The 12,394-nt window shown below is 37.9% G+C and overlaps 1 protein-coding gene across 1 annotated transcript in view; it reads right to left on the bottom strand.

Moving 5' to 3' along the window:
- Positions 1 to 11,642, bottom strand: part of CBWD3 (COBW domain containing 3) — a gene marked incomplete at both ends in the record, with an annotated part of 13,824 nt that extends 2,182 nt beyond the window's left edge. The window contains 9 exons of the mRNA XM_009075401.1: positions 563 to 619; positions 3,238 to 3,282; positions 4,054 to 4,140; positions 4,869 to 4,915; positions 6,398 to 6,435; positions 7,489 to 7,548; positions 9,320 to 9,411; positions 10,594 to 10,690; positions 11,556 to 11,642. Of these exons, the coding sequence (XP_009073649.1) occupies positions 563 to 619; positions 3,238 to 3,282; positions 4,054 to 4,140; positions 4,869 to 4,915; positions 6,398 to 6,435; positions 7,489 to 7,548; positions 9,320 to 9,411; positions 10,594 to 10,690; positions 11,556 to 11,642 (610 nt within the window). The remainder of the gene's footprint in view (positions 1 to 562; positions 620 to 3,237; positions 3,283 to 4,053; positions 4,141 to 4,868; positions 4,916 to 6,397; positions 6,436 to 7,488; positions 7,549 to 9,319; positions 9,412 to 10,593; positions 10,691 to 11,555) is intronic.
- Positions 11,643 to 12,394: the final 752 nt, after the last annotated feature.

Raw genomic sequence — 12,394 nt, 5'->3', positions numbered from 1 at the left:
CAACTTCAGCACACAAACTGAACAGAAAGTTCTTTACCCTTCATTTCCAGTTTTACTTCTCCACCCATCTAGCATGCTGACGCACACATTTGCCATTAAAAACTCCAAGAACATGGAACACAGTAACCACAATTTGTAGTGTCTTTGCTTCCTGTGGAACCTCAGTCCCTCATTCTTTTCTGTGAAATCTACAGAGGGCTCCAGTTCATCATGATGTGAAGTAGAAAATTTTGAAATCCTTTAAGGGAACCAGAAAAGAGGGTACAAATCTACTCTATTACTAGTATTAAACAAAAACTTGCACTTTGGGGATAAAAGCTGACCAATCATGCACACTCTGGTTCATTTAACTTTACAAGGTCAAAAAAAATCTTTTTGCAGTTTAGTTTTCTGTCTTATATTACCACTTATAAAGTGAGATTTTTATAAAAGTGACTAAATTAGAACTTCTAACAGAAACCTAGATGCAAATTTGAGCCAGGATTTGAGTGAATCAGTTTCATGCACGTATTTATACAATGGATATTATCTCTAATAGAAGACAGTGAAATGATCAACATACCTTATTCCAGATAAACTGTCAAAAGCATGTAGGTCCAAGACATTGGAGAGATCAACCCTAAACGGGGGGGGGGGGGGAAGAAAGCATTGTATTTTTGATGTACTTAAATATCACATATACTTAAATCATTCTTTTTAAAGCAGTTCACTGAAGCTTATGTTTGTTTTCCTGTCTGTCAGACTAATGCCATAAATACTTAGGCGTATTTTTGGTGTCTGTGGTTGGTACTGTCTCCTACAAGGAAATGCTGTGTTTACTTACACAGTAATATGTAAGCTCAGAAACTTTTTTTAAAAAAATACAGTAAAACACAAGGTATTTCCAAGAAAGATGATAAAATCCCTTAGATTGGATGCCCGAATAGTAACTAATTTTCCCTAAACAGGAAAAGGAACCCCAAGTCTCTCAAGACAGACAAATCTCTGGAATATATGTAGTTTATACTAACACACAAACAAAACCAAAACGTGCTATGAAGCAAGTGCTACTACAAGGAATTTCAACTCTAACATCTGAAACAGACAAATGAAAAATACAATACAAAACAGACAGCACTGATCATACTTACCTGTAAGAATGGCTACCTATAAACTTGCATAAGAAACCTTTTGCAAAAGCAACAGAGACTACAGGTTTCACTGCTTTTCAAATACAATTAATGATACGTGGCTAAATGAAAAGAACATGAGAGGTTAAAAAAACACCTCTGAATTGTAGCCAGTACTATTAAACTTTTACACTCCATAGTAGCTTTACAAAGCAGTTTCTAAGATGAAAGATTTGTACACATAAACAATGCCTGTGTAAAATTCATGACCAGCTCAGTGGCATTTGTTTGTTCTCAGCAGCATTCTGAAAAATCATATGGAAACTTCTCAAGAAACTCTTAGGAAAGGGCAGTATTAGTCCCTTTTTAATGCTGCTTTCGAGGGGCAAATGCCCCTAATTAAAAAAGGTATGTTATGGTCCCAAATAACATTCCAATAAACTAACTTTGTGCTTATTTCACTTTTGGAATGTTTAATTATGAAAGAGACACTATTTGTCATCTACTAAAGAGTATTTACAAGTAACAAAAGTTGTCATTGAGGATTGAACCCAAGCTCCACTTAATCTCATATGCAAAACGTAGTGCTGGTTGGCATCAGACACCAGGGAATGATATGCTTCACATATTGGACCTCTTCCTAATGGCCATTTAAGACACAAAGTATGAAGTTTAGTATCTCCTTCAAAATTGGTCCTACCTCGTCACCCAGCAAGAGCAAGTATTTTTCTCTGCAATTTCCCCAAGTGCATTGTGGATAACTTTAAAAAGCCTTCATTAAGATTATGTCTATTATTTTCCCTTTTAAAATTGCTTAAATCAAGAACCTGTATTATAGGAACATTTATCACAATACAGTCAAGTAACAGACACAAAAGTACACAAATCAGTCGTAGCAGTTTGGAAGATACACTGCTCTCCCCATGTCCCTAGAAATGCAATATTCATTTAACTCCTTATTAAAGAAGAAATCTGAGTCAGAATTTCTATGAAAAATAGCAAAACCAGTGCAATCATTTTTCATTCTTATAAACTTCATTCCACTGCTTTCAAAGTCATTTTGTAGCAACAACATCTTTGCAGCAGTCACCATAAGAGACACAATAGGAAGAAAACACTATAATGCACGTGACCAATTATTAGCTCGGAGACAACCTGGCCTTGCAAGCTGCTCTTCAGTTACAGTATCTGGTTAAGAAGGCACAGGACATTTTTAATTTCTACCTATAACACTCCCTTAAATATCTGCTACATTTTTGGAACATGTTGATGTCAACTAAACTACATCTGTATCAGTACAGGCTGGGGGCTGACCTGCTGGAAAGCAGCTTTGCAGTGAAGTACAAGCTGTCCATGAGGCAGCAGTGTGTCCTTGTATGTGAAAAGGCAAATGGCAGCCTGGCATGCATTAGGAAGAGCACTGCCAGCAGGTCAAGGGAGGTGCTCCTGCCCATCTACTCAGCCCTAGTGAGGCCTCATCTGGAGTGCTGTGTCCAGTTCTAGGCTTCTTAGTACAAGAGAGACACGGAGTTCCTGAAGCCAGTCCAGCGGAGGTCAAATATGGTTAAGGGACTAGAGCACCTCACTTATGATGAAAGGCTCAGGTTGGTGGGCCTGTTCAGCCTCAAAAAGAGACAATCTTTCAAGAAGAGGAGACCTCATCAGTGTCTATAAGTATCTGAAGGGAGGATGCCAGGAGGATGGAGCCAGGCTCTTCTTAGTGGTGCCAAGCAATAGGACAAGAGGCAGAAACGGATGCACAGAAGTTCCACCAGAATACAAGGAAGAACTTCCTTACTGTGCGAGCGACTGCGCACGGGAACAGACTAGTCGACCAGAGAGGTTGTGGATTCTCCCTCACTGAAGATATTCAAGAACCATCTGAATGCAAACTTGTGCCATGTGCTTGAGCAGGGACATTGGACCAGATGCCCCCCTGTAGTCCCTTTTGACCTGACCCATTCTGTGATTCTGTGATGTGAACACTGACAAAGAAAAATATCCAAAAAACCCCACATTTTTACTTATTTCCCTTATTTTCCCTTTAAGCAAGCCGATCTAATAGAATACTTAAATCTATCACAAAAGAAGCAGGATCTAGTACCTAATAATAGTGGCCATTTAATACCTTGATCTTTGTGTCTCTAGAATTTTAACAAGTCCATTTATTGACCTAAAATTAAATAGAAAAATCATTAGTTAGATTAAAACACCCTCATGATATATTGCTTGAACATGTTAACCACAGACAGCAGCATGAGAACTAGCATAACAATTCTGTAACCAACTTGTTGAACAAACTAACAGATGTCCTAACAGACTTTACAACTTTTTAATCTCCTAAGTAAGAGCTGGGAGCTTACCTATCTGGCAACCAGACACTACCAGTGAGGACAGCACTCTCCTATCCAAGACTCTTCACAATACACTCTGCAGGGTCTAAGCCTTTTAAATTTCAGATTTCAAACAACTAATACAGTTGTAAAGTATTTACAAATCTTATCATGGTATTGATAGAAAAAGATGAGTCATGTCGTTGACTACTAATTTGATTCAGACCATTGGCTCTTCTGCTCCCATGACAATTGTTAGCAACTTCCTCCACAAATCTTTCCATTTGCAGATTCTTTAGCAGATGCTAATTCTGAAAAATGGCAACAGCTGGCCAGAAATGTAAAAGTATGGACATTTAAGACAAAGGCCTGTCCTTAGTAAACAACATCACATCTTACCTAAATAGGCAAACTGCTAAGATTGTGTAAGCACACAGAAGTATTGAAATAACTTCAGAAGACAAAGTCTCTTTTCCCATATATGCTAACAATTTGTCATTGTAATCATGAGATCTGATTTCTGTACTAACAGTGAGAAGCAAATAACTCTGTTTAAATTCAAGTAACTTTTGAGCCAGCACAGTGTTAAAGTTATGCCAGAAGTTTCATACCTGACACAGGTTCTGACTTTATTCAATTCTTCCTCTGAAACCAAATCTGTTTTATTGATGATTATGAGATCAGCTAATGCAACCTGCCTATGTATTAAGGGAAAAAAACAGAAGACAGTATGAACAAACATATACTTATCTGTAAGGCAGAAACATCATCTCTCCCAGGGCACCAAAAAATAGTATGACATGTTTATACAGAAGCGCAAGCATTAATCAAACCAGAACACCATGGCGTATGATTAAAATACTACTGGCTTCATCTTGAGATGTTTTTCCGTGCCCTAAGCTAAGTCTACCAGCCTACCAGGGCTTGCCAGATTTTGTTTTGTTTCAGGATTGGGTTTTTTTTGTTTGTTTGGTGGTATTTTTAAGTCATCTAATCCAAAGTGCTCATTGATCTATCAAGTTCACAACTCCCAATCTCTCTTGCATACAGCCTTTGTAAAGTGATACCTGAAGTCTCTTCGTTTTATGAAGTCACATCTAGCAAAAAATATTCCTCAGTCTCCAGCTCTACTTCAAGCATCTGATAGATCCTAACATGAAATTTTTTCTCCCCAACATAGGTCCTTCCTCTTCACTTACATAAAATCCAAACCCTCTTAAAATGGCATTAGAAGCGTCAGATTGTGGCAGAAAGATCAGAGAATGAAGTCACCTTTCTATTTCCTACCTCACTACACCAATTGACCTTGGTTTAAAGCAAGGGGGGAGAAAACAGCCTTATGAAAGAAAAAGAAGCCACTTCCAATGAACTTCTATACAGTACAATTCCTAACTGTGCTAGATAAAATTAATTTTGCCATCCATACCGAGATGCTTCATTGACAAGGCCTTCTGGCTTTTCCTCTGTCAAGTGCTAGACAAAAATTAAAATATTTGGATTAATCATATTCAAATTACATTTAAATTAATTTGCAATTAAAGGAAGTCAAACCCAATTCAGCTTAGATATGTTTTTCAGCAAGGTATTGAAGATAGTGGCATCTAGAATTTTTCTGTAAAATGATGGTGAAAACATACCTTTATACATTCACCATCACAGAACCTTATCATTTCTCTTATGAAAACTCTTTTAATTGATTTTATTATTAGAATGCTAAAGACTTGGAAAACTACATTCTACTTATTTTAATTACCTTTCAGCTTTGTGATGAAGCAAAAGTCACCATGGAAATCATGGAAAAATATATATGAAAAAAATTAAAGTTCTGGAATTTTACAAATTAATGTGATCTCACTAGCTGTTAAAGATGGGTTAGGCTTGCAGAACAGTATTTCATATATATAACTTCATACTCCATTTCTCTGAGTTGACAAATTGTACGTTGATAGCAAAATCTGGCAACTCTTTTTCCAGGTTTACATGAATAAACCACTACTCCTTCCCAAGTCTGCCCAACATCAGAAGCTTCTGGTCACACTACAGAAGTTCAGCATCATCTGCAGTTTTGTGCTATACCTGTCTGCCCAACCTAATGTCCTCAAAGAAGAATTAGTTAAAGGGAAAAAAATGCCTGCATCTCAAGCAGCAGCATGAGGTTTGGCAACATAAAGCCAACTTCATTTAGGCACAGCAACAGACTATGCTGAAGCAACAAAGGTTTAGGTACAAGTTATTTACTGCCCACTCTGCCATGGAGGCAGCAATCTCCAAGAGAGGAATGCCACAGACACCTGGCAGAACTAAAACTTTAAACTCATGCTGCAGTATTAGTAAGAACTTGCCACTTGCACTTACATCTCCAAGAAGATTAGAGTCCTGTGAATTCCTTCACCAGCTCTAAATGTACCAGGAATATTACTTTAAAATTTGGTTTTCAAGACACAAAAAGTGGAATTAATTCGCCTGGGAAATATATAGATTAAAAAACAGTAGAACCTCATGTGTTTTCATTAAGTTGCAAATATTTACACCTAGTTATTAAAAAAAAAAGTGAGTTGAACTTTCTGATGGGATCACCATTTTTGCTGTTATCCAAGCTCACTGCTCTGTATGTCTGTTCTTACATCACACTTCATCTGCTTCCATCTAACAGTCATCTTTTAATATGAAGAAGTACCAGGACACCTGTGCTCTCGTCTCTCCTCACCACAGCTGCCATTACATTAGCACCTTCCCAGTCTGAGCCTTAATTCACGTCTTACCACACTGACAACTCTTAGCAGACATGTTGCTCTGTTAGTATTTGAATTCCTATGAACATCAGTCCTTCCTTGTTCCCATTCAAAATATAGTACTAATGAAATACATCTTCATTCAGTGTTGTAACACGAACATTACTGCAAAAAGCTGTTCTAACACTGCAGTTTTAAACATGAAACAAGTCCAGTAACTTACCTGCAAACCATGCTTTGCATCAACAACAGACACAACACCTAAAAGGAAACATTAAAAATAAATAGAAATGGTGCTGAAAGCAGCTAGCAGTCTGACAACTTGTAAACTTCCTGTACAACTAGAGAAGAAACAATAGCAGCACATTTATAACTGGTTACAATAAACTGGAAGCGTTGAAAGCATATGAACATTAGACTTGCCACACAAATATACTTTTGTTACTCCTATCTGTGGTAACAAAATGTCTACAAAACCAGGTGAGATAAATTCTCACAAAGTGGATGTTTCTCCTTCTTCTGCAACAGGAAATTGGCAGAGGAATGCTTTTACATGATATTGACAACATTAAGGGGATGACTGAGGTATGCAGTTAGTCTGATTGGGAGTGACTGGGAATTTTTAAGTATCTGACAGAAACTTAGGAAGTTCTTTCTTACTCAACTCAGTGTTTCCTTCCTTGGCTAAACAGTTATTTCACAGACTGACCAAAGCATTGATAGGACACCTTTTTAAGCCAAAAAGTAATGTTTTTCCTACATTAAAAGAAATGCTCTTTAACTACATATACTGATTATTTCAGTAAACTTACATTTTTCATGAGAACACAGCAAACAGTAGAGCTAACAAGAATACAGTAGGCAAAGAAAGCAAAAAACAAAAGGCAGAAGGATCCAGATGTTGATAAGTTACAAGTTCAGGAAAAAGGAAACCATTTAAGAAACACTGAGCAGGGGAGGTGGGGGTAGAAAAAAAATTAAAAAAACCCAAAAGTATTGTAAATATTACTCCTAAATAGTGTTTTATAACATCTAGCTAATGAGGATTTTTCCTCTCTTACACCACAATCAAGATCTGTGCTCTCTCAGTAAAGTATTACACAACTTTTGTTGGATTTAGCAAACTGAAACAGCTCACTGGGTAGAAAAACAAACATCCGAATAAGCAAGTCTGTGGTCAGATCTGGTGACATGAGAACCAAGTTCATGCATTTCAAACATTTTCTGAAACCTTGCCTTAAATGCTAAGAATACATTGCACTAAGTCCAGACATGGAATGTCAATACACTGGAAAACAAGCTTCCACTTCTTACCATCAAGATAGATGTCACTTCCCAGCTCAGAATCAACCCAGAACATGGAGGCCACAGCTCCTATAAAATCCAGTATATGTACAGTTGCATTTTCCAGTAAACTACCAATATTCAGATATTTCACAGAAAAACTCTATTTGTAGTCCTGTACTTGAAATTTCTCTCTTCAAACTCGGAAAGCATCATAGATGTTCAGTACCCTTTGCCAGGCCACACACTTGACCTAACAACAGCTACCAAAGCATTACACTGGTGTGCACATCAGCAGCTACAACTACAAAAAGCTGTAAAAATCTCACTGCTTCAGATACATGCAAGCTGTCTAGATTACCTTTACTCTGTAATATCAACTATCTGTCACTACTATACATCCAAGGCTCCGTCATTTCTAAATATCCTGTACTTCCCCTCTTCAGCTTTCAGCCACTGCTTCCAGGTCATGGCACACAGACCCATTCCCTCACCTCCCCCCACTCGAACAGGAGATATACACTGAATTTCCATGCAGGTAAGGTGCTACTGAATAATGAAACACATAGTGCTCTCTCTTTTTTGTATACTAATTTGTAAAATGGCACATATTAAAATGACAAGTCTGGAGAAAAAAAGAATCAGCAAGTATTTGGACAACTGTGATCATATTCTATCAAGGACTTGGAATTTGTGACCTGATACCTGTGTACTACACATGGCCTAGGAGCATGGCACTCTTGTTTTCTGCTAAAATGGCCCTGTAAAACACACTAGTTTCAAGCCCCCTCCATGGCCAGGGACACCTTCCACTAGACCAGATAGCTCTAAGTCCCATCAGGCTAAGACTACTGAGCATATCAGAAGAAAAGAAATAAATAAATCAGTAACTAGAGTCATTCCAACACCTAAAGCTGTCCACCTGACATGATAAGATGCAGTCCTCCAAACATCACTCTGTACCTACACTAAATACCTGTCTGTTTTTCACAGTGCTTACTCATGCAAGATATAGCATGGGCCACAACATGCAATGGCTTTCTGGAATCTATTGATTTACTTTTTTCCAAAAAGCCTAATAGTTTTCCAATTTGACTCAAACAGAATTTGTGTGTAACAGAGGCCAAATCAATGTCCTGTCTTCTGAAGAAAATTACTTTACCATGACAACTATTTAGCTTTGAGGTGGAAAGCATCAGTCTCCTAAATGGGAAACAATTGAATTTCTGATAAAAATTTCCTTCACTCTCCATCAATGACACAGCTTTAATTGAGAGGGTTTAGAGAAAATTGCTTTAGATAGCTATTACTAACATGAGCTCAAGTTTAAACACCTTTTTATACTAAGTATCACTAAAGAGCACACAAAACCCTTGTAAACTCAGCTATTGCTCTGTAACTCCCAGAAGACTATACTGGTCTGTTTCACAGAGTATTTTAGGACTTCATAAAATGTAAGGTCTATCATAATGAGTGTAAATATATCAGATGCTAATAAAATATACTTTAAAGGACCCACGTAGAACATCAAAAGTCTACTGAAAATGACTAGTTTATTTAGTGCTTCTCTTCCCTAAGCCCAGTGTCTTCTCTTGACAGAAATGTATTTTAACTGGATTTCCTTTAATCTTTAGAGTCAATTTAGATCAAGTTAAACAAAACAAAACCCAACCAAACAACCCATCCACAACCCCACATCTGCACCATATCCAATTCAGTTGGAGCATACACACAAAACATATGTGCCTGATAACTCACCACTTTATATTACATTTTGCAAAGTGAACTGACTGGTGAGAAAATAAGCACTTCACAAAAACAGAAAAATTATCATGATTATGAAAACCATAATGTGAACTACCTGGATCTGCCAAACCAGTTGTTTCTAACAGTATGTAGTCAAATTTTCCTCTCCTTTGCATTAGGTTCTCGATAGCCTTCACACCATTGTCCCTGTAAGAAGAAACAATTAAACCTGAGAACAGAGAAGACAAGCTAAAACATGTATTAAAGTGCATCTTCTGATGCAGAACATAGTGTCAGTACCATCAAAGCAAAGACCTGAGTCAGGAGCTAGTCTACAACAAAAAATTAGTCATCAAGCTGTTGCTCTAATATTAAGCGCACTTTAGTTTTCTGTTTCATTTTAGTCTGAAAATATCATTTGCCTGCTCCCAACAGGCATAACAGAGGTGACTTCATTGAGTATTTGTTTTCAAACACTAAACACCCTGTAAAGGACAGCAGGGCTATGTAGATATGTCACTATTTGTTTTGGCAGCTGAGATGACAAAAAGAAGGGACAGGGTGGAACTGAACCATGTTGTCCTGCCTTTCCACCTCACCCACAGCAAAATTAAGATGTGCCATTTACTTAAACTGCAGCTGATGAAGTCAACCTGAAGCTGAAACGTATACCATTCTATGTAAGAAACCAATGCATATAAAACATAGCAGCAATAGCAGCATTCTTTACACCCCAGCAGAACACAATGCAGAAGGTCTTTTTTTTCCACTTACAATCTACTATTATTTAAGGAATAGGACCAGTTCTTCCAAATTGTCAGAACAGACAGGTCATGACCTCATTTACAAACTTAGCACAAAGAATCCAGCATTCCAACAAACAGGGTGAAAAATACATCAAAGTACTCCCGTTTTTTAACTTTACCATCAGCTGACAATTTCGAGTACTGTGTTTCATTAGGTCACAACACATTCTTCATCAACCCTTTCTGAGGTATACAACATTCAAGTATTAACCAACACACAGAGTAAGCATTTAATGTGGAAATTGGGAAACCTGAGTCCTACTCCCAGCCTCTCTGAATTTTTAGATCTCCATACAAAAGCACATAATACAAACAGAAGAGGGATATCTCCCTACTCTACAATACCCCAGTGGTGTTTAAGTTAGTATTGAGATTATTTTTCTGAAAGACACTAAGTAAAAACCAGTAAGGCAACAAAAGGAAATAAATTTCTATCTCCTGAATTCCAATTCTTGTTTTATCTGATAAAAGGAATCTCAATCAATACCAACACCAGCTTTAGGAATCAAAGCCTGGATGTCTTCTCCTTTCCTCAATTCCACTCACAGCCCCTGTAAGAACTTGTACAATAGTCCTTCCTTACTTTACTGAACAGCACAGGCAGCCGTTTCTGAGCTCCAGCCATTCTTCATAGAGTTCTCCCCCTTGACTGATTGCCAGTGATTTCTCCAAGGCACTTCCTGAAAATATAAGTAGTACTATAATTTTAATCTACAAGTTTGCATGACAATGCCTGCAAGAGAGAGAGAAAGATTCAAGCTGGTACACATTTTTACTCTTGGATTATATTCTTTTCTTCTGAGACCACGCTTTTAACATGTTCTTCAGAAATTACTATTTCCCATGTTATGAGGAATTAAAAAGGCAAAGTAAGGTTGGTTCTACAAAGATCAAAGCCCACAGGATGATGGTACATCGTAAGAGCCGCAGACTTCGCTGAAGAAAGGGAAGTCAGCCTGTTGCTCTTTATCAATTAAAGACTCTGTCTGTACATTTTATTGGAGGCTCCATGACCAGAAAAGTCGCATGCACCTTTGCTGATGAAAGCAAACAAACAAAAAGCCCACCACCAACACAGTGCAGACTGTAAGCAATGCTGACTACGGTACAAATATGTAATCATAGCCATAGCAGCTAAAAATCCTGAAAGCAAAGAGTTCAAAGAACCACAGACACCAAGCACATATGTCCCCATTTTCTTGGTCTAGGATAATTTGTGATCTGTACATGGCTGAGAGGAAAGGAAATAAAATATTATCTACCAACAAGTTATTAATTTCCACTTGCACAAATGGACAAATGGAGGCACAGCACTGCCAACAGGTGGTATATTCTTTTACTTTACTCTGAGGGCCTGAATTTATGTGCAAGACGGATTAACGCATAGCATTATTTTATGAACACCAGCAAAGCGACTTTCTGCCCTTCTGAAGATTATGTCAGTAATTTCAGCAATGAATTTAAAATTACAGTGTTCTTGATTTCCAGAAATTTTATATATTTGTCATTTTGTGGCCAAAAAGAGGCTCCTGCAAGTTTACATACCTTCTCCAAATTCATTCAGAATTACTGCTATTCTTTTATCATGCTGTTCTGTCAGTATGTAACTTAGAAGTGTTGTTTTCCCAGCTCCTAGAACACAGAACATATTTCAATTAAAATGTAAAAAAAAAAGCAAGCTTACATTTTCAAATAAAGACCAAACACTGTTGTACACACGCACACTTCACACAAATCTCTGCTGAAATGTTTTCATTCTGGTATTCCACATTCTACTGTAACACTGTAAAAATCAGTTTGACCCCACGGAGCTATCAGCACGTTAAATCTCAGTCTGAAGTGACCCCTTGTTTTCCATTCACTCAGTGTCAGTGCTTGATAAACTCACAAGTCCCCTACCAGCTGGGAAGCCTTTTCCTAGAATACCAATTTTTACGTTTCTCTTAACAAGAGGCACACAATCTCCTCCTTCCCACTGCCTTTTCTGACCAGCTCTTCTGTCACCAGCAACCACAGGTGTGCTACAAACTAATAAACGGGACACTGTTAAACCAAGTATTCACAATCTCTGACATACCACCTTGGAAAATTTTCACTCCATGCACAAGACCATAACCAAGTGGATTTGGTAAAGCAACCTTCCTTCCCTGTCCTGAGGGCTTTCTGAGAGAGTGTGATGCAGGACAAAGTCACAGCTTTTGGAATAGTATTGGCAAGCCCAACCTTAACCCGATTCTTACCCTCCATGACTGCACCTGTGTACTACACAGTAACCGTGCTGGTCCCAGAGAGGTAAGCCAAGCCTCACGTCTGCAGGACTGGAATTCACTCCGCAATTAACTGAGCCACATGTCACACTGTTCTGACGCTAAGCAGCCGAAAGC

The sequence above is a fragment of the Acanthisitta chloris genome, unplaced genomic scaffold, assembly GCF_000695815.1.
Source record: "Acanthisitta chloris isolate BGI_N310 unplaced genomic scaffold, ASM69581v1 scaffold22805, whole genome shotgun sequence".
NCBI classification, from domain to species: Eukaryota; Metazoa; Chordata; class Aves; order Passeriformes; family Acanthisittidae; genus Acanthisitta; species Acanthisitta chloris.
The sequence above is the reverse complement of the archived record's forward strand: the minus strand, read 5'-3'. Positions and strand labels throughout refer to the sequence as shown.